General features: G+C 49.7%; 1 protein-coding gene across 1 annotated transcript in view; it reads right to left on the reverse strand.

Moving 5' to 3' along the window:
• Positions 1–20,901, reverse strand: part of LOC132589001 (paramyosin-like) — a 61,706-nt gene that overhangs the window by 21,401 nt on the left and 19,404 nt on the right. Inside the window, exons 6-12 of the mRNA XM_060261513.1 lie at positions 18,757–18,879; positions 17,417–17,526; positions 14,567–14,648; positions 12,781–12,917; positions 5,829–5,939; positions 3,682–3,753; positions 120–255 (exon numbers count right to left, since the gene is read on the reverse strand). Of these exons, the coding sequence (XP_060117496.1) occupies positions 120–255; positions 3,682–3,753; positions 5,829–5,939; positions 12,781–12,917; positions 14,567–14,648; positions 17,417–17,526; positions 18,757–18,879 (771 nt within the window). The remainder of the gene's footprint in view (positions 1–119; positions 256–3,681; positions 3,754–5,828; positions 5,940–12,780; positions 12,918–14,566; positions 14,649–17,416; positions 17,527–18,756; positions 18,880–20,901) is intronic.

The raw sequence follows: 20,901 nt of genomic DNA on the forward strand, positions 1-20,901 counted from the left end.
CTACAAACCTAATGCAAACTCATGCTATGCCCTAGCTGCCCCATTATCGTATTCCCTATAGAAGATCTGTTTGCCCATGCCAGTAAGGTTTTGAGCAGGTCATCGAGTGAGGATCGTACCTGCCTCATCGTTCTGAGAAGTGTCCTTTCGCCGGCTTCCGTCTGGCTTTTTGTCCTGAGCATGAAATCCGAGTGGGCTTCCTGCACTTTCTTATACTGTGATAAAACTCCCTCCAGTTGATCTTGAAGCAATTGACTGCCAGTGAAAGAGGAAGACACACAGATATTCCGTCACAGCACGCCCTGGCCCAGTCGACGTCGACACCCAGAAGGACACTGCTGTTTCCCAGCCTTCCCTCTTTACACAATGAAGTGAACAGACCTAAGAATCAGCCTTACCCAAAGGGCCGGCCCTGCCGCTAGGCTGTCACCTAGGGCGCTGGCTTTCTTGGGGCACCAAACTGGGCACCCCCCAATGTGACTTGGTGACATTATCAGTGTGTGTGGGGGGGAGGGATGTGTGCCAGAAGTTAGCCTTGCCTAGAGTGCCAGACAGTCTAGGGCTGGCCCTGCTTACCCACACTTATAGGGAAAGGCTAGTGTTTAAAGCAGGGGTGTAAAATGTGCGGCCCAGGGGCCGAATCAGGCCCCCAAACAACTGGCTCTTGTCTGCTTCCCTGTCCCTCCCTCTTGCTTCCTTCTGCATAATGGCTTGCTTTGCAAGGCTTGCTCAATTGCACAGGAGCTACAGAGCAAAGCCTCTTATATTCTCAATTGGCTGAGGCTCCATCCCTTCCTGGTCCCCTGGGGAGGAAGCGAAAGAGCCAGAGCTTCCTTTGCCCAGTTCCCTGGATCCCAGGGGAGAAATACAAAGAAAGCACCTTTAAGACCAACGAGTGCTAATGTTTTAAGCATGTTTTATTTTAAGGGGTTTTTTTTAAATTTAATCATGTTTGTCTGCTACCTAATCTTAAATAGGCACAAACATGGCCTGGCCCAGCATGGTGTGGCCCGACAAGGTCTCATTTAGATCAGATCTGGCCCTCATAACAAATGAGTTTGACACCCCTGGTTTAAAGAAGAAGAAGAATTGCAGATTTATACCCCGCCTTTCTCTTTGAATCAGTGACTCAGAGCGGCTTACAATTTCCTATATCTTCTCCCCCAACAACAGACACCCTTTGAGGTAGGTGGGGCTGAGAGAGCTCTGACAGAAGCTGCCCTTTCAAGGACAGCTCTGCAAGAGCTGTGGCTGACCCAAGGCCATTCCAGCAGCTGCAACTGGAGGAGTGGGGAATCAAATCCGGTTCTCCCAGATAAGAGTCCGCACACTTAACCACTACGCCAAACTGGCTTAAAGTGTTTCACCTACTGATTGCAGAAGCTGGAAGAACAGGTCTGAATGTGATTTCCTACATTCATCCAGACAGAACTGGGACATCTGTAAAGGCAAAAGTCTCCAGAAGAACATGGAGGAAATGCAGTCAGATGCACACCTGATCCACACCGTTCATTAAGCCCGGAAATATCCCGCGCCCAGGTTATTGGGAACCACAGTGGTTTAATTTTGCTTTAATTTGATGCGATTTATACCCCACCCTATCCCACAAGGCGGCTCTGCTTACAACATTAAAACATTGCAGTAACAATAAATAAAACGTCTCCAATTAAACACAACAAATTTAAAGTATCTCATAAACGTAATACATAAAATAGAGGGTCACAACTCCAACAATAATACAGCCGGAGGCCACAGTTCAGCAGTTGGTATGGCTTCAGCTGGTTGACACCACTTATCCCATGCCGCTCTAAACCAGCTCTGAGCTAATGGCTTAATTAGTTTAAATTTTAATCTGTTTTAATTGTTCGATTGTTTTATCGTTTATTTGTTGACCGTTTTACTGTCATTAGGGTTTGTAGAATCTTTCGGGCTCAAGTGCCGTGTTCTACTGGAGAAAGTTTTTCTTCCAGACGTTTTGTTCTCAGCTGCGGAGAACATCCTCAGTGGCGTTGCAGCCGGAGCAGGCGCTCTGACCTTCTTGGCTGCTGTGCATTGAGTGAGGCCAGGGCTGCTGGAGAGCTGCTATTTCTAGGCTGGAGGGGGTGTGGTGAAAGGTCAATCGGTTTGTGGATGTGCCCATTGTTTGGTGGGGCTTCCTGGAAGGGTAGTGATAAGGAAACTGGCTGTTGAATGTGACCATTGTTCTGTGTTAATTGCTGGGAGGGTTGGAAGGGGTGTGAAGATAAGGAAGATGGTTGTTGACTGTGCTGATTGTTCTGTGGAATGTGCTGGTTGTTCTGTGACTTTCTGCAATTTATAGTCTGTAGGGTGTTTTGCAGAGCTGGATACCAAGATTGGTGGATGGAAATGCCTTCTTCCTTTCTGTTAAAGTTGTGCTGGTGTTTGTTTTACTGTCGGTTTAATTGTTTTATTGTGTTGGAACCTGTCCTGAACCCATGATGGGAAAGGGTGGGCTATAAATTAACAGAAATAAATAAATAAATCAGCACAGCTTCAGGTGATTCAGTAGAAGGCAGCTTCATGTGTTCATATGTGGCTCTTTTGCGCATACTGTGTGGTTCCTTAAGTCCCCATCGCCCTGTCGGCCAGTTTGGAGAAGGAATTAAATCACCTCACCAAGTCAAGCAAGACAGTGTCTTGGAGAATACATTTAAAGTTACTTTATTCCCATCTCTCTTCCTCCCCTCCCCATCTATTTTCCGTCCTTCCTTCCTCTCTCCCTCCTCCTCCCTCCCTCTCTTGTGGCTCTCAAACATCTGATGTTTATTCGATATCGCACTTTTATTAAGCAAGTTTGGCCGCCTCTGCAACAGGGTTTCTGTGATTAGCAACTCCTTTGTCAGAGTCTTGGAGCTTGTCAGTGGAGTATTTATTGGCTCTAACACGTACATCTCCTTATTCACCTGCCTCTGAACTAGCCCACTGTAATGAATTCCAAGTATAGTGTGTTCTTGGGGCTGACAGAAAAACAGAGAAAGTAAAAGCCTGAACTGAGCATCTTCTTCTACTTTCCACGTTCTCATTTTCCTCCCTTGTGTACTCCTGTGTGCTTTGGGGTTTAATTTCTGTTCCACGTGTGTCTCGCTCCCTCTAGTGGTCGATTCAATATTACAACTGCTTTATGTCCAGATTTTCTCTCAGCAGATTTAAACTGCGGATTTTTATGCCAGACATAAAGTGATGCAACGTCGAAACTACCAGTAGAGGGAGCAAAACATGTGCAGAACAGCAACTCTCCTCCCAGACAACAGCGACACACAAGTGAGGGAAATGAGAACGAAGTAATGCTCAATGTTTGCTAGATCCCGTCTATGTGGTTCTCGCGGTCAGGAAAAAAGAAACTCAGTGCGTACCAGAGGTGGAATTCTAAACAGGAGCTCCTTTGCATATTAGGCCACACTCCCCTGATGTATCCAATCCTCCAAGAGCTTACAAGTCAGTTTTTTTGTAAGCTCTTGGAGGACTGGCTACATCAGGGGTGACTGGCCTGATATGCAAAGGAGCTCCTGCTAGAATTCCACCCCTCGTGTGTACTAATCAAGGCAACGGCATCTGTCTGGCAACCCAGGAAATGCCGAATTGTACAGTGGGGTCATTGGTGAACAGCATTGACTCTGACACGATGCCTTCGGCCACTTCGTTTCCAAAGCCCATTTTTACCTTCTGTCGGCTTCTCTCTGTAGCGTTAGCTCCAGCGACGATATTTCTCTCAAATACGAACTCTCTGCCGTACTGAAAGGAGAAGAGTTGGGGTTGTGGATCCCATCGTTTTCCACATCCTTCCCCCAAACTCCCCCCTCCAAAATCTCCCCAGCAGGTGTCTAGGCTGCGTCGCAAATCCCAGAGGTGGCCTGGCAGGGAACCCCCAGCCCAACTTATTTATTATTTATTTATTTTATAGAAGAAGACTGCAGATTTATACCCCGCCCTTCTCTCTGAATCAGAGACTCGGAGCAGCTTACAATCTCCTATATCTTCTCCTCCCACAACAGACACCCTGTGAGGTGGGTGGGGCTGGAGAGGGCTCTCCCAACAGCTGCCCTTTCAAGGACAGAGGCTCAGAGCTGCTTACAATCTCCTTTCCCTTCCTCCCCCACAACAGATACCCTGTGAGGTGGGTGGGGCTGAGAGGGCTCTCACAGCAGCTGCCCTTTCAAGGACACAGTCTCAGAGCGGCCTACAATCTCCTTTCCCTTCCTCCCCCACAACAGACACCCTGTGAGGTGGGTGGGGCTGAGAGGGGTCTCCCAGCAGCTGCCCTTCCAAGGACAGTCTCAGAGCGGCCTATAATCTCCTTTCCCTTCCTCCCCCACAACAGACACCCTGTGAGGTGGGTGGGGCTGGAGAGGGCTCTCACAGCAGCTGCCCTTCCAAGGACAGAGTCTCAGAGCGGCCTACAATCTCCTTTCCCTTCCTCCCCCACAACAGACACCCTGTGAGGTGGGTGGGGCTGGAGAGGGCTCTCACAGCAGCTGCCCTTCCAAGGACAGAGTCTTAGAGCGGCCTACATTCTCCTTTCCCTTTCACCCTCACAACAGACACCGTCTGAGGTTTTGGGAGCTGGGACTTGGGGCAGTTGGGTTTGGAGAAGGGAGGGACTTCAGCGGGGTATAAGTCCGTACAGCCCACCCTCCAACGCAGCCATTTTCTCCAGGGGAACTGATCTTTGTGCTCTGGACACAAGGAGTATTACCAAGAGGTCTCCAGGCCCCATCTGGATGTTGGCAACTCTCCAAAGCAGCCTGATCAGTTCCGCTGGAGATCAATGGTAACAGTGGGAGATCTCCAGGTGGCATCTGGAGAATGGCAACCCTACGCTGCCATGGACCGGAGACAGCCAGGCTGGGGTCATATCACAGGCCTTGGATTAGTATGGTTTTTTTGCATCCTCGGATGAAAATAATGAACCCCTGTAACTTCAGTCCATTGGCTGCTGTGTCCTGGGGGGCTCCTGGAACCAGGATTCCAGAGCCCAGATTGGCCCGCCACTTCCAATGAAACTGTTTGTGCGGTGTGGGTGTGTGCTTCCTCTGCCTACACACCTATTTGCTCTGGTCTACAATGAGGGTGGAGGGAGAAAGCCAACAGCAGGACCTCCAGAGGAAATGGTTGACTTTGTGAGACAGGATGCTAGACCAGATGGACCTCTGGTCTGATCCAACAGGGTTCTCGTTATGCTCTAATGAAATACTCAGTCTCTATGCCCCGTCGTTGGCCCTCCAGAGGAACTGGTTGGCCACTGTGTGAGACAGGATGCTGGACTAGATGGACCACTGGGCTCATCCAGCAGGGCTTTTCTGATGTTCTAATGAAGGCCTCAGCTGTTGGGCCTCCAGAGGAACTGGTTGGCCACTGTGTGAGACAGGATGCTGGACTAGATGGCCCACTGGTCTGATCCAGGAGGACTCTTCTGATGTTCTAATGAAGGCCTCAGCCTATATCCCCTGTTGTTGGACCTCCAGAGGAACTGGTTGGCCACTGTGTGAGACAGGAGGCTGGACTAGGTGGACCACTGGTCTGATCCAGCAGGGCTCTTCTGATGTTCTAATGAAGGCCTCAGCCTCTCTGCCCTGCTGTTGGCCCTCCAGAGGAACTGGTTGGCCACTGCATGAGACAGGATGCCGGACTAGATGGGCCACTGGTCTGATCCAGCAGGACTCTTCTCGCATCCTTAACTAGGAGAGCAACCTTTCCCACCAGCCTCAGAGCCTCCCCTCCCACCATTCAATTTTTGACTTTCACTAATTTCATTAAAGAAACTTCATCTTGGGTGTCTTCCGACACTTAGCAATCGAAATGTAACATACTCCAACAGGTCTCGCATTTTCTCCTCTTCTTCCTCTAAATTTTGTATCTCCACCAGGCGCTTCGTCAGGCGATCGAGTTTTTCTGTGACTTCGTTCGATAATCTTTCAAATCTGTCAAGAGAAGGGGGGAAGCGTGGGAGTCAAACCTTCGCTGCGGAAAAGGTGGCCGTTTCGTTAAAACGTTAATCGATGCTCAGTTCCGAAGCTCAGGGCCGGATCGGGGGGGGGGGGGCAGAGGGGGTTGCTTGCCCCGGGTGCTGGCAGAGGGGGGCGCCAAATTGCGCATGGAGTCCATTCTATGGGCCCATAAGACAGAATGGGCCCGTAAGGGGGGGGGTTATCTTTCAATGTTGCACCCCCCCCCTCCAAAACCACGTAGATCTGGTCCTGCCAAAACTCAATCCCTAAAAATCTGAGTTTTCATGCATGAAGGAAGTGGCTCTTCCAATCATGAGTTTTAAAGGCTAAATTACTCCACTGACCCCTACAGGTTCCCAAAGAGGTCACACATGTGCATGAAGCTGCCTTATACTTCATCGGACCCTTGGTGTTGTCTACTCAGACTGGCAGCCGCTTTATTTGTTTTAGTATATTTCTATAAAATAATTTCTATAATATTTCTATAAGAGCCCTGTGGCGCAGAGTGGTAAAGCTGCAGTACTGCAGTCCGAGCTCTCTGCTCACGACCTGAATTCGATGCTGGCGGAAGCTGGGATTTCAGATAGCCGGCTTGAGGTTGATTCAGCCTTCCATCCTTCCGAGGTCGGTCAAAGGAGTCCCCAGCTTGCTGGGGGGGGGGGAGTGTAGATGACTGGGGAAGGCGATGGCAAACCACCCCGTAAATGTCAGTTATATGCAAAGCCTTGACAGTTTTCTAGCACATGTTGGGAAAGTGAAAGTGACTGATTTGCCAGGTAGATCATCTAAGTGACAGAAGGTGGCTGGTTGCCAGATTGCATCAGCCTGGAGCAAAGTCAGCATGACTCAGCAGGAAGCAGATTGGCTACCTGGCTGGCGGAAGCTGGGTTTTCAGATAGCCTGGCCCATCCAGTCCAACACTCTGTGTCACACATAAGAACATAAGAGAAGCCATGTTGCATCAGGCCAATGGCCCATCCACTCCAACACTCTGCGTCATACATAAGAACATAAGAGAAGCCATGTTGGATCAGGCCAATGGCCTATCCAGTCCAACACTCTGGGTCACACTTAAGAACATAACAGAAGCCATGTTGAATCAGGCCAGTGGCCCATCCAGTCGAACACTCTGCATCACGCATAAGAACATAAGAACATAAGAGAAGCCATGTTGGATCAGGCCAATGGCCGATCCAGTCCAACACTCTGTGTCACACATAAGAACATAAGAGAAGCCATGTTGGATCAGGCTAATGGCCCATCCACTCCAACAGTCTGTGTCACACATAAGAACATAAGAGAAGCCATGTTGGATCAGGCCAATGGCCCATCCAGTCCAACACTCTGTCACACATAAGAACATAAGAGAAGCCATGTTGGATCAGGCCAATGGCCCATCCAGTCCAACACTCTGTGTCACACATAAGAACATAAGAGAAGACATGTTGGATCAGGCCAGTAGCCCATTCAGTCGAACACTCTGCGTCACACATAAGAACATAAGAGAAGCCATGTTGGATCAGGCCAATGGCCGATCCAGTCCAACACTCTGTGCCACACATAAGAACAGAAGAGAAGCCATGTTGGATCAAGCCAATGGCCCATCCAGTCCAACACTCTGTGTCACACTTAAGAACATAAGAGAAGCCATGTTGGATCAGGCCAATGGCCGATCCAGTCCAACACTCTGTGTCACACATAAGAACATAAGAGAAGCCATGTTGGATCAGGCTAATGGCCCATCCACTCCAACAGTCTGTGTCACACATAAGAACATAAGAAAAGCCATGTTGGATCAGGCCAATGGCCCATCCAGTCCAACACTCTGTCACACATAAGAACATAAGAGAAGCCATGTTGGATCAGGCCAATGGCCCATCCAGTCCAACACTCTGGGTCACACATAAGAACATAAGAGAAGACATGTTGGATCAGGCCAGTAGCCCATTCAGTCGAACACTCTGCGTCACACATAAGAACATAAGAGAAGCCATGTTGGATCAGGCCAATGGCCGATCCAGTCCAACACTCTGTGTCACACATAAGAACATAAGAGAAGCCATGTTGGATCAGGCTAATGGCCCATCCACTCCAACAGTCTGCGTCAAACATAAGAACATAAGAGAAGCCATGTTGGATCAGGCCAATGGCCCATCCAGTCCAACACTCTGTCACACATAAGAACATAAGAGAAGCAATGTTGGATCAGGCTAATGGCCCATCCACTCCAACCGTCTGTGTCACACATAAGAACATAAGAGAAGCCATGTTGGATCAGGCCAATGGCCCATCCAGTCCAACACTCTGTCATATATAAGAACATAAGAGAAGCCATGTTGGATCAGGCCAATGGCCCATCCAGTCCAACACTCTGGGTCAAGAACATAAGAGAAGCCATGTTGAATCAGGCCAGTGGCCCATCCAGTCCAACACTCTGTCACACATAAGAACATAAGAGAAGCCATGTTGGATCAGGCTAATGGCCCATCCAGTCCAACACTCTGTGTCACACATAAGAACATAAGAGAAGCCATGTTGGATCAGGCTAATGGCCCATCCACTCCAACCGTCTGTGTCACACATAAGAACATAAGAGATGCCATGTTGGATCAGGCCAATGGCCCATCCAGTCCAACACTCTGTGTCACACATAAGAACATAAGAGAAGCCATGTTGGATCAGGCTAATGGCCCATCCACTCCAACAGTCTGTGTCACACATAAGAACATAAGAGAAGCCATGTTGGATCAGGCCAATGGCCCATCCAGTCCAACACTCTGTCACACATAAGAACATAAGAGAAGCCATGCTGCATCAGGCCAATGGCCCATCCAGTCCAACACTCTGTGTCACACATAAGAACATAAGAGAAGACATGTTGGATCAGGCCAGTAGCCCATTCAGTCGAACACTCTGCGTCACACATAAGAACATAAGAGAAGCCATGTTGGATCAGGCCAATGGCCGATCCAGTCCAACACTCTGTGCCACACATAAGAACATAAGAGAAGCCATGTTGGATCAAGCCAATGGCCCATCCAGTCCAACACTCTGTGTCACACATAAGAACATAAGAGAAGCCATGTTGGATCAGGCCAATGGCCGATCCAGTCCAACACTCTGTGTCACACATAAGAACATAAGAGAAGCCATGTTGGATCAGGCCAATGGCCGATCCAGTCCAACACTCTGTGTCACACATAAGAACATAAGAGAAGCCATGTTGGATCAGGCTAATGGCCCATCCACTCCAACAGTCTGTGTCACACATAAGAACATAAGAAAAGCCATGTTGGATCAGGCCAATGGCCCATCCAGTCCAACACTCTGTCACACATAAGAACATAAGAGAAGCCATGTTGGATCAGGCCAATGGCCCATCCAGTCCAACACTCTGGGTCACACATAAGAACATAAGAGAAGACATGTTGGATCAGGCCAGTAGCCCATTCAGTCGAACACTCTGCGTCACACATAAGAACATAAGAGAAGCCATGTTGGATCAGGCCAATGGCCGATCCAGTCCAACACTCTGTGTCACACATAAGAACATAAGAGAAGCCATGTTGGAGCAGGCTAATGGCCCATCCACTCCAACACTCTGCGTCAAACATAAGAACATAAGAGAAGCCATGTTGGATCAGGCCAATGGCCCATCCAGTCCAACACTCTGTCACACATAAGAACATAAGAGAAGCAATGTTGGATCAGGCCAATGGCCCATCCAGTCCAACACTCTGTGTCACACATAAGAACATAAGAGAAGCCATGTTGGATCAGGCCAATGGCCCATCCAGTCCAACACTCTGTGTCACACATAAGAACATAAGAGAAGCCATGTTGGATCAGGCTAATGGCCCATCCACTCCAACCGTCTGTGTCACACATAAGAACATAAGAGAAGCCATGTTGGATCAGGCCAATGGCCCATCCAGTCCAACACTCTGTCATATATAAGAACATAAGAGAAGCCATGTTGGATCAGGCCAATGGCCCATCCAGTCCAACACTCTGGGTCAAGAACATAAGAGAAGCCATGTTGAATCAGGCCAGTGGCCCATCCAGTCCAACACTCTGTCACACATAAGAACATAAGAGAAGCCATGTTGGATCAGGCTAATGGCCCATCCAGTCCAACACTCTGTGTCACACATAAGAACATAAGAGAAGCCATGTTGGATCAGGCTAATGGCCCATCCACTCCAACCGTCTGTGTCACACATAAGAACATAAGAGATGCCATGTTGGATCAGGCCAATGGCCCATCCAGTCCAACACTCTGTGTCACACATAAGAACATAAGAGAAGCCATGTTGGATCAGGCTAATGGCCCATCCACTCCAACAGTCTGTGTCACACATAAGAACATAAGAGAAGCCATGTTGGATCAGGCCAATGGCCCATCCAGTCCAACACTCTGTCACACATAAGAACATAAGAGAAGCCATGCTGGATCAGGCCAATGGCCCATCCAGTCCAACACTCTGTGTCACACATAAGAACATAAGAGAAGACATGTTGGATCAGGCCAGTAGCCCATTCAGTCGAACACTCTGCGTCACACATAAGAACATAAGAGAAGCCATGTTGGATCAGGCTAATGGCCCATCCACTCCAACAGTCTGTGTCACACATAAGAACATAAGAGAAGCCATGTTGGATCAGGCCAATGGCCCATCCACTCCAACACTCTGCGTCATACATAAGAACTTAAGAGAAGCCATGTTGGATCAGGCCAATGGCCCATCCAGTCCAACACTCTGGGTCAAGAACATAAGAGAAGCCATGTTGAATCAGGCCAGTGGCCCATCCAGTCCAACACTCTGTCACACATAAGAACATAAGAGAAGCCATGTTGGATCAGGCCAATGGCCCATCCAGTCCAACACTCTGTGTCACACATAAGAACATAAGAGAAGCCATGTTGGATCAAGCCAATGGCCCATCCAGTCCAACACTCTGTCATATATAAGAACATAAGAGAAGCCATGTTGGATCAGGCCAATGGCCCATCCAGTCCAACACTCTGGGTCACACTTAAGAACATAAGAGAAACCATGTTGAATCAGGCCAGTGGCCCATCCAGTCCAACACTCTGTCTCACACTTAGGAACATAAGAGAAGCCATGTTGGATCATGCCAGTGGCCCATCCAGTCCAACACTGTGTCACACAGTGGCCAATATATATACACACTGTGGCTAATAGCCACTGATGGACCTCTGCTCCATCTTTTCATCCAATCTCCTCTTGAAGCTGGCTATGCTTGTAGCCGCCACCACTTCATGTGGCAGTGAATTCCACGTGTTAATCACCCTTTGGGTGAAGAAGGACTTCCTTTTTTTTTTTACTGTTTTTATTTTATCGTTTTTACTGTTTTATTTTAATGTGATATTTTAACTCTGTTTTTTAGCTTTGTACTGTTACTATTACGTGTTGTGATCCGCCTTGAGGCCGGTTGCGGGAGGAGGCGGAATAGAAGCCCACAAAATAAAATAAATACATCACATCAGCGGTGGGGGGGATCCCCCCAAGAGGGGATGGAGAGGAGAAGGTGCCGGCACGGCAACCGTCGCTGTCCTTATGCAAAGGCTTGGCGGAACAGCTCTGCCTTACAGGCCCTGCGAAACTGTAATAGATCCCGCAGGGCCCCTGATGTCTTCTAGCAGAGCGTTCCACCAAGCTGGGGCCAGGATTGAAAGAGCCCTGGCCCATGTTGAGGACCACCGGACGTCTTTCGGGCCAGGGATCACCAGCAGGTTTCGACTACTAGAGCGCAATGCCCTTCCAGGGACATAGTGGAGGAGGCGGTCCCGTAGATAGGTCGGTCCCAGACCGCTCAAGGCCTTTAAAGGGCATAACCAAAACCTTGAATCTAATCCGGTACTCAACTGGCAACCAGCTGTGATGCAGTCAATCCTCCTGGAGCTAACGGCAGGCCCTGTACGAAGAGCCCCGTAAGCTCTTGGAGGATTGGCTACATCAGGGGTGTGTGGCCTAATAGGCAAAGGAGGTCCTGCTAGAATTCCTTACAGGGCTCTCAGTACAGGGCCTACTGGAAGCTCCAGGAGGATTGGCTACATCAGGGGGGCTTGGCCTAATATGCAAAGGAGGTCCTGCTAGAATTCCTTACAGGGCTCTAAGTACAGGGCCTACTGGAAGCTCCAGTAGGACTGGCTACATCAGGGGTGTGTGGCCTAATATGCAAAGGAGGTCCTGCTAGAATTCCTTACAGGGCTCTCAGTACAGGGCCTACTGGAAGCTCCAGGAGGATTGGCTACATCAGGGGTTATGGCCTAATATGCAAAGGAGGTCCTGCTAGAATTCCTTACAGGGCTCTCAGTACAGGGCCTACTGGAAGCTCCAGGAGGATTGGCTACATCAGGGGTGTGTGGCCTAATATGCAAAGGAGGTCCTGCTAGAATTCCTTACAGGGCTCTCAGTACAGGGCCTACTGGAAGCTCCAGGAGGACTGGCTACATCAGGGGTTATGGCCTAATATGCAAAGGAGGTCCTGCTAGAATTCCTTACAGGGCTCTCAGTACAGGGCCTACTGGAAGCTCCAGGAGGATTGGCTACATCAGGGGTGTGTGGCCTAATAGGCAAAGGAGGTCCTGCTAGAATTCCTTACAGGGCTCTCAGTACAGGGCCTACTGTAAGCTCTTGGGGGATTGGCTACATCAGGGGTGTGGGGCCTGATATGCAAAGGAGTTCCAGCCACACGAAAAAAAAAGAAGCCCTGCCCTGAACTAATTAACCATGATAGGACAACATTACAATTTCTGCAGCCTTCAACGGCGGGCGAGTTAACCTACTCTTTCGCCAGCTGGTTTCGTCGCGAACTATAGTCTCTTTCCTCCTCGAGCTGCGCATCGTGCTGTCTCTTGAGGAGGTTGTTTTCGTGCTTGACCTTTTTGTGGGCCAGCATAGCGCTTTCCAGCTCCTCTTCAGCCTAGGAACGAACACAAGAGTGGCTAATTTAACTGGAAACGTTAAATCACACGTGGAGTTCTTTTAAAAAACGCAGTCTTGCTTTCGGAGGTCAGAGGAGGGAACGGGGCTGGTGGGGGGGGAAGGAGATTTCCCTTTTCATCCTGGCCTGGGCTGTCAGTGGGAACGTAGAACTAGAGAGATGGAGAGGAAGGGGAACCAAAGGGGCAGATGAAAGGGGCTGGCGCAGCAGGGGGGAGAAAATGGGCATAAAGCCACAGAGTCCACCCTCCAAAGCAGCCATTTTTTCCAGGGGAACTGATCTTGGTCGTCTGGAGATCGACTATAATAGGTGGGAACCTCCAGGCACTACCTGGAGTTTGGCAATGCTACTTCCAGTCCAAGTACCCTGTTTAGCTTCAGAGCTTTGGCAAGCTCCAGTCAGTACTGGTCTATTCAGGCTACAACAGTAATATGGTTGCCAACACACAGGAACACAGTTCCGGCTGGCTTGGCATCAGGGGGTGTGGCCTAATATGCAAATGCGTTCCAGCTGGGATTTTCCTACAGAAAAGCCCTGTGGGAAACAATGGTGTCATCAGGGGATGTGACCTAATATGCAAATTAGTTCCTGCTGGGCTTTTCCTTCAGAAAAACACTGTGGGAAACAATGGTGCTGTCAGGGGTGTGTGGCCTAATATGCAAATGAGTTCCTTCTGGGCTCTGTGAGAAACAATGGTGCCGTCGGGGGGGGGGTGGCCTAATATGCAAATGAGTTCCTGCTGGGCTTTTTTGTCAGGGGTATGTGGCCTAATATACAAATGAGTTCCTGCTGGGCTTTTCCTACAGAAAAACACTGTGGGAAACAATGTTGTCGTCAGGGGTGTGTGGCCTAATATGCATATGAGTTCCTGCTGGGTCCTGTGGGAAACAATGGCACCATAAGGTGTGGCCTAATATGCAAATGAGTTCCTGCTGGGTCCTGTGGGAAACAATGGTGTCATCAGGGGTATGTGGCCTAATATGCATATGAGTTCCTGCTGGACACTGTGGTAAACAATGGCGCCATAAGGTGTGGCCTAATATGCAAATGAGTTCCTGCTGGGTCCTGTGGGAAACAATGGTGTCATCAGGGGTATGTGGCCTAATATACAAACGAGGTCCTGCTGGGCTTTTCCTACAGAAAAGTCCTATGGGAAACAATGGTGCCATCAGGGGGTGTGGCCTCTTATGCAAATGAGTTCTTGCTGGGTCCTGTGAGAAACGATGGTGCCGTCAGGGGCTTATGGCCTAATATTCAAATGAGTTCCTGCTGGGCTTTTCCTATGGAAAAGCGCAGTGGGAAACTATGGTGACATCATGGGGTGTGGCCTAATATGCAAATAAATTCCTGCTGCGCTTTTCCTACAAAAAAAGACAGCCCTGTAAATGCCCAATAGAAACACATGTGTGCTCCATGCTGGATAGGGATTGCCCATGAAAATGAAAGCTGCTCTTGAAGTTTCCAGGGGCCCCAGATCTATTCATCTTTGCAAAGGACACTAGAATGTCCTGCAGCCCCGGCGGTTGAGGGTGTGTATTCCTGGATGGTGACCGTTCTTTGTCTATCTTCCTTTTTCGGTTTCCCGTGTTTTCAAAGTCTGTTTGCGTTATGCCCCTTGGCCTTTTTACCTCTGCCAGCTGCTGAAGCAGGGCCTCTTTCGTCTCATGGAAACGCACATCCTGGTTACCCGTGTTGGTTTGAAGCTGAGCTCTGAAAAAGAAAGCCGAGGGATTCAGGCTGGGGGGGGCTCTGCAAGCAAAGAAGGGAGGCGTTTGGGGGCTTCCCAGACTGTAATTGGTGCCGCTTTCTCGGAAGCATCGATTATAGTCTTTTGAAAACATCTCATTATGAGCACCGTAGAAACACAGACTTTACGAAACCCAATTACGGCCGAACAGACAGAAAAAGGACAGCGAGGATTAATGGAGAATACATTGTGGCTACTAGCCATGGTGACTGAGGGGAACTTTCACATTCAGAGGCACTCACTCTCTGAATCTCAGAGCCAGGAGGCAACATCAGAAGAAGGGCTCAACCATTATGCCCTGCTGTCAGCCCTCCAGAAGAACTGGTCGGTCACTGTGTGAGACAGGACTAGATGGACCCCTGGTCTGATCCAGCAGGGCTCTTATGAAGGCCTCGGCCCCTTTGCCCTTTTGTTGGCCCTCCAGAGAAACTGGTTGGCCACTGTGTGAGACAGGATGCTGGACTAGATGGACCACTGTTCTGATCCAGCAGGGCTCTTCTGATGTTCTTATGAAGGCCCCGGCCTCTGTGCCCTGCTGTTGGCCCTCCAGAGGAGCTGGTTGGTCACTGTGTAAGACAGGATGCTGGACTACATGGACCACCGGTCTGATCCAGGAGGGCTCTTCTGATGTTCTAATGAAGGCCTCGGCCTCTCTGCCCAGTTGTTGGCCCTCCAGAGGAACTGGCTGGCCACTGTGTGAGACAGGATGCTGGACTAGATGGACCACTGGTCTGATCCAGCAGGACTCTTCTGATGTTCTTACAAAGTCCTCAGTCTCTGTGCCCTGCTGTTAGCCCTCCAGAGGAACTGGATGGCCACTCTGTGAGACAAAATGCTGGACTAGATGGACCACTGGTCTGATCCAGCAGGGCTCTTCTAATGTTCTTATGAAGGCCTCGGCCTCTCTGCCCTGTTCCTGGCCCTCCAGAGGAACTGGATGGCCACTGTGTGAGACAAGATGCTGGACTAGATGGACCTTCACTGGTGTGATCTTCTGATGTTTCTATAAAGGCCTTGGCCTCTATGCCCTGTTCTTCGCCTTCTAGAGGAACTGGTTGGCCACTGTGAGAGGCATGATGCTGGACTATGTGGACCACTGCTCTGATCTAGCAGGGCTCTTCTGATGTTCTCACAGGGATCTAGCCGAATGACCAAAAGCACGGAACTCCAAACGTTTCACTTCAGCATGCATTTACAAGGTGACTGTGAAACAAACTCCTCATTGCAGGCGGGCACAGGACAATCTGCACACATCAGTGCCATTTTAGGAGAGAATTTGGCAGCTGTGAGGGCCCGAGCCTCATCAGCACTGCAGCACAGCAGCAACATATAATCTCTCCCCCCTCCCCCCGATTTTTCAAGCGTAGCAACCGCTCCCCAGCAACTATTTCTGCTCTTCAAAAGGGGGGGGGGAACAAGAGTGCGTGGTGCCAGCCACTCTACCACAGGCTCAATTAAGATCCTGGCAATTTTTAAACCGCCAAATTCTCATCTAGAATGGGATCGGCAGCCATGGGTTGTCCCATCCCTATCTGTCCTGTCCCTGTGTTTGGAGCGACACGAGGCTTGATCCTTTGTATGAGTGCCATGTGTGCTACAGCAGGGGTGTCGAACTCATTTGTTATGAGGGCCGGATCTGACATAAATGAGACCTTGTTGGGTCGAGACGTGTTGGGCTGGACCGAGCCATGTCAGGCCGGGCCATGTGTGTACCAATTTAAGATTAGGTAGCAGAGAGATAAATTTTATAAAGAGCACAGACAAACACAAATATAAATATTTTAAAACTTAAAACATCTTAAAACGTTAGCGCTCATTGGTCTTAAAGATGCTTTCTTTGTATTTCTCCCTCGGGATCCAGGGAACTGGGCAAAGGAAGCTCTGGCTCTTTCCTGCCTTCCCCAGGGGAGTGGAGGGGGGAAGCCTCAGCCAATAGAAGAAAATAGAGGTTTTGCTCTGTAGCTCCTGTGCAATTGAACAAGCCTGGCAAAGCAAGCTGTGATGCAGAAGGAAGCGAGAGAGAGGAAAAAGAAAGCTAATGAAAGCCAGTTGCTCAGGGGCCTGATAGAAGCCCTTTGGGGGCCCAATTTGGCCCCCAAACTGCATGTTTGACACCCCTGTAGATTATGTTTTCATTGTTTTAGCTTATTGCATATATTTACTGTTGTAACCCACCCTGAACCCTACTGTGTAGGGAAGGGCAGGCTAGAAATTCAATTAAATAAGAAAGAACATAAGAGAAGCCATGTTGGATCAGGCCAATGGCCCATCCAGTCCAACACTCTGTGTCACATAAGAACATAAGAGAAGCCATGTTAGATCAGGCCAATGGCCCATCCAGTCCAACACTCTGTGTCACACTTAAGAACATAAGAGAAGCCATGTTCGATCAGGCCAATGGCCCATCCAGTCCAACACTCTGTGTCACACTTAAGAACATAAGAGAAGCCATGTTGGATCAGGCCAATGGCCCATCCAGTCCAACACTCTGTGTCACACATAAGAACATAAGAGAAGCCATGTTGGATCAGGCCAATGGCCCATCCAGTCCAACACTCTGTGTCATACAGTGGCCAAATAAACACCAGGTGCCATCAGGAGGTCCATCAGTGGGGCCAGGACACTAGAAGCCCTCCCACTGTGCCCCCCCCCAAGCACCAAACAAACAGAATCTGGGGATATTTAACACTGGCCTTACGAAAATGTAATGGAGAAGCCAGATCTCGCTTACCTGTTTTTAAGGATATTCTCCTTTTCAGCTTTTTTTCTCTCGTATTTCTTTATTAGGTTTTTGATCTCCTCAAAGAGCTTGGCCAGTTCTTCCTTTCCGGCAGCGACAGTCTGTTAAATGTGAAAGAGAGCCAGTTTGGTGTCGTGGTTAAGTGTGCAGACTCTTATCTGGGAGAACCGGGTTTGATTCCCCACTCCTCCACCTGCTGGAGTGGCCTTGGATCAGCCATAGCTATGGCAGAGGTTGTCCTTGAAAGGGCAGCTTTTGTCAGAGCTCTCTCAGCCCCACCCACCTCACAGGATGTCTGTTGTGGGGAAGGAAGATAAAGGAGATTGTGAGCCGCTCTGAGGCTCTTCGGAGTGGAGGGCGGGATATAAACCCAACGTCTTCTTCTTCTTAAAGCAAAACGCTGTTTTATTACTAAGCGGTCTCTATAAATGGGGACAGATGGGGAGAAAGTTCTTAAAGGAATCAACAGAATCAGATCAGTAGTCCACACGGTCCAGCTTTCTGCTTCCCTCGGTGGCCAACCAGACGCCCTAGAAAAAAGACTACGTCTGGGAGACGGGGGCCAAAGCCTCCTTCTACTCCCCCCCCACCAAATTATTTAAATACTTGCTTGTTTTGTTCAACATCTTTATCAATGATTTGGATGAAGGAATAGAGGGAATGCTTATTAAATTTGCTGATGATACTAAATTGGGAGGGGTTGCAAACACAGAAGAAGACAGAAACAGGATACAGGATGACTTTGACGGGCTGGAAAACTGGACTAAGTCCCCACTCCTCCACCTGCAGCTGCTGGAATGGCCTTGGGTCAGTCGTAGCTCTCGCAGAGTTGTCCTTGAAAGGGCACCTTCAGGGAGAGCTCTCTCAGCCCCACCTACCTCACAGAGTGTCTGTTGTGGGGGAGGAAGGTAAAGGAGATTGTGAGCAGCTCTGAGACTCCTTCGGTAGTGAAGGGCGGGGTATAAATCCAATATCATCTTCTTCTAATCCCTTTATAAAAATGTCCTCCTGGGCAATTCCTTTTTATCTGATTCACAGAATATAGAAAATGCGAGAGCCTCCCTGGCTTCTTCAAGGAGGCTGCCCCACAAGGCGGAGGCTGCAATGGAAAATGCATGTATACAGGGCTTTTTCTGTAGAGAAAGCCCAGCAGGAACTCATTTGCATATTAGACCACACCCCCAACACCAAGCTAGTTGGAACTGGAAAAAGCCCTGCACATATATAGGATCTTACCCAAGTCCACAGTGGCAACTTCAGAAAGCTTTACTATTTAAAGGATCTGAATTAAATACAGGGGGTTCATTATTCGGAGACAGCCTTTCTCTGACCTGGTTCTTTTCCTCGACTTGTTCCTGAAGAGCTCGCAGGATCGCCAACAATGCTTCATAATCCATCCTCTTTTGGGATACCATGATCCTCCGGTCCTTCACCCGCCTTCGGAGCTCTGCAGTCTGCCATCACAGGGAAGAAGAAGAAGATGAAGAAGGTATTGGATTTATATCCCGCCCTCCCCTCTGAATCTCAGAGTCTCAGAGCGGCTCACAATCTCCTTTCCCTTCCTCCCCCACAACAGACTCCCTGTGAGGTAGATGAAGATATTGGATTTATATCCCGCCCTCCACTCCGAAGAGTCTCAGAGCGGCTCACAATCTCCTTTACCTTCCTCCCCCACAACAGACACCCTGTGAGGTAGATGAAGATATTGGATTTATATCCCGCCCTCCACTCCCAAGAGTCTCAGAGCAGCTCACAATCTTCTTTCCCTTCCTCCCCCACAACAGACACCCTGTGAGGTAGATGAAGATATTGGATTTATATCCTGCCCTCCACTCCGAAGAGTCTCAGAGCGGCTCACAATCTCCTTTACCTTCCTCCCCCACAACAGACACCCTGTGAGGTGGGTGGGGCTGGAGAGGGCTCTCACAGCAGCTGCCCTTTCAAGGACAATCTCTGCCAGAGCTATGGCTGACCCAAGGCCATTCCAGCAGCTGCAAGTGGAGGAGTGGGGAATCAAACCCGGTTCTCCCAGATAAGAGTCCGCACACCTAATCATTACACCAAACTGGGACTGAGCTGAAACCTACCTACCTCTCCCTCTCCCCCACTTTCTCTCTGTCTGTCTATCTGCTGTCTCATTTAACCCTTTGTGCGAGAAGCACTACTTCAGGGGTTTCAAACTCATTTGTTATGAGGGCCGGATCTGACATGAATGAGACCTTGTAGGGCTGGGCCATGTGTGTACCCATTTAAGATTAGGTAGCAGAGATAGAAACTTTATAAAGGACACAGACAAACACAATTACAGATTTTTTTTAAAAAAATTAAAGGTGCTTTCTTTGTATCTCTCCAGGGAACTCCATATGGCTCTTTCAAACATATTCTGTGGCTCTTGAAGTTCCCACTGCCCCACTGGAAAAGGCATTTGTCTCTTTAAATCACTTTTCCAAGCCAAGCCAGCTGGTGGCTTGGAGAATGCATTGAAAGTGAAAGTTGCTTTCTTTCCACCTTCCCCTTCCCATCTATTTTCCTTCCTTCCTTCCTTCCTTCCTTCCTTCCTTCCTTCCTTCCTTCCTTCCTTCCTTCCTTCCTTCCCTCCTCCCTTCCTCCTTCCCTCCTTCCTTCCTCCCTCCCTTCCTTCCTCCCTCCCTCCTCCCTCCCTTCCTCCCTCCTTCCCTCCTCCCTCCCTCCCTTCCTTCCTCCTCCTTCCCTCCCTCCTTTTCTCCTCCCTCCCTTCCTTCCTCCCTTCCTTCCTCCTTCCCTCCCTCCTTCCTTCCTCCCTTCCTCCCTCCTTCCCTCCTCCCTCCCTCCCTTCCTTCCTCCCTTCCTACTTCCCTCCTCCCTTCCTTCCTCCTTCCCTCCCTCCCTAACTTCCTTCCTTCCTTCCCTCCTTCCTCCCTCCCTTTCTCCCTCCCTCCCTCCTTCCTCCCTCCTCCCTCCCTAACTTCCTTCCTCCCTCCCTCCCTCCTCCCTTCCTTCCCTCCTCCCTTCCTTCCTCCTTCCCTCCTTCCTTCCTCCCTTCCTTCCTCCCTCCCTCCTTCCCTCCTCCCTCCCTCCTTCCTTCCTTCCCTCCTTCCTCCCTCCCTCCTTCCCTCCTCCCTCCCTTCCTCCTCCTTCCCTCCCTCCTTTTCTCCTCCCTCCCTCCCTTCCTTCCTCCCTTCCTTCCTCCTTCCCTCCCTCCTTCCTCCCTCCCTCCTTCCCTCCTCCCTTCCTTCGTTCCTTCCTCCCTTCCTTCTTCCCTCCTCCCTTCCTTCCTTCCTCCTTCCCCCCTCCCTCCCTAACTTCCTTCCCTCCTTCCTCCCTCCCTTCCTCCTTCCCTCCCTCCTTCCTCCCTCCTCCTTCCCTCCTCCCTCCCTCCCTAACTTCCTTCCTTCCTCCCTCCCTTCCTCATTCCCTCCCTCCCTCCTCCCCTCCTCCCTCCCTCCCTTCCCTCCTTCCTCCCTCCTCCCTCCCTCCTCCTTCCCTCCTCCCTAACT

The sequence above is a fragment of the Heteronotia binoei genome, chromosome 21 (genome assembly GCF_032191835.1).
Source record: "Heteronotia binoei isolate CCM8104 ecotype False Entrance Well chromosome 21, APGP_CSIRO_Hbin_v1, whole genome shotgun sequence".
In the NCBI taxonomy this organism is placed as follows: Eukaryota; Metazoa; Chordata; class Lepidosauria; order Squamata; family Gekkonidae; genus Heteronotia; species Heteronotia binoei.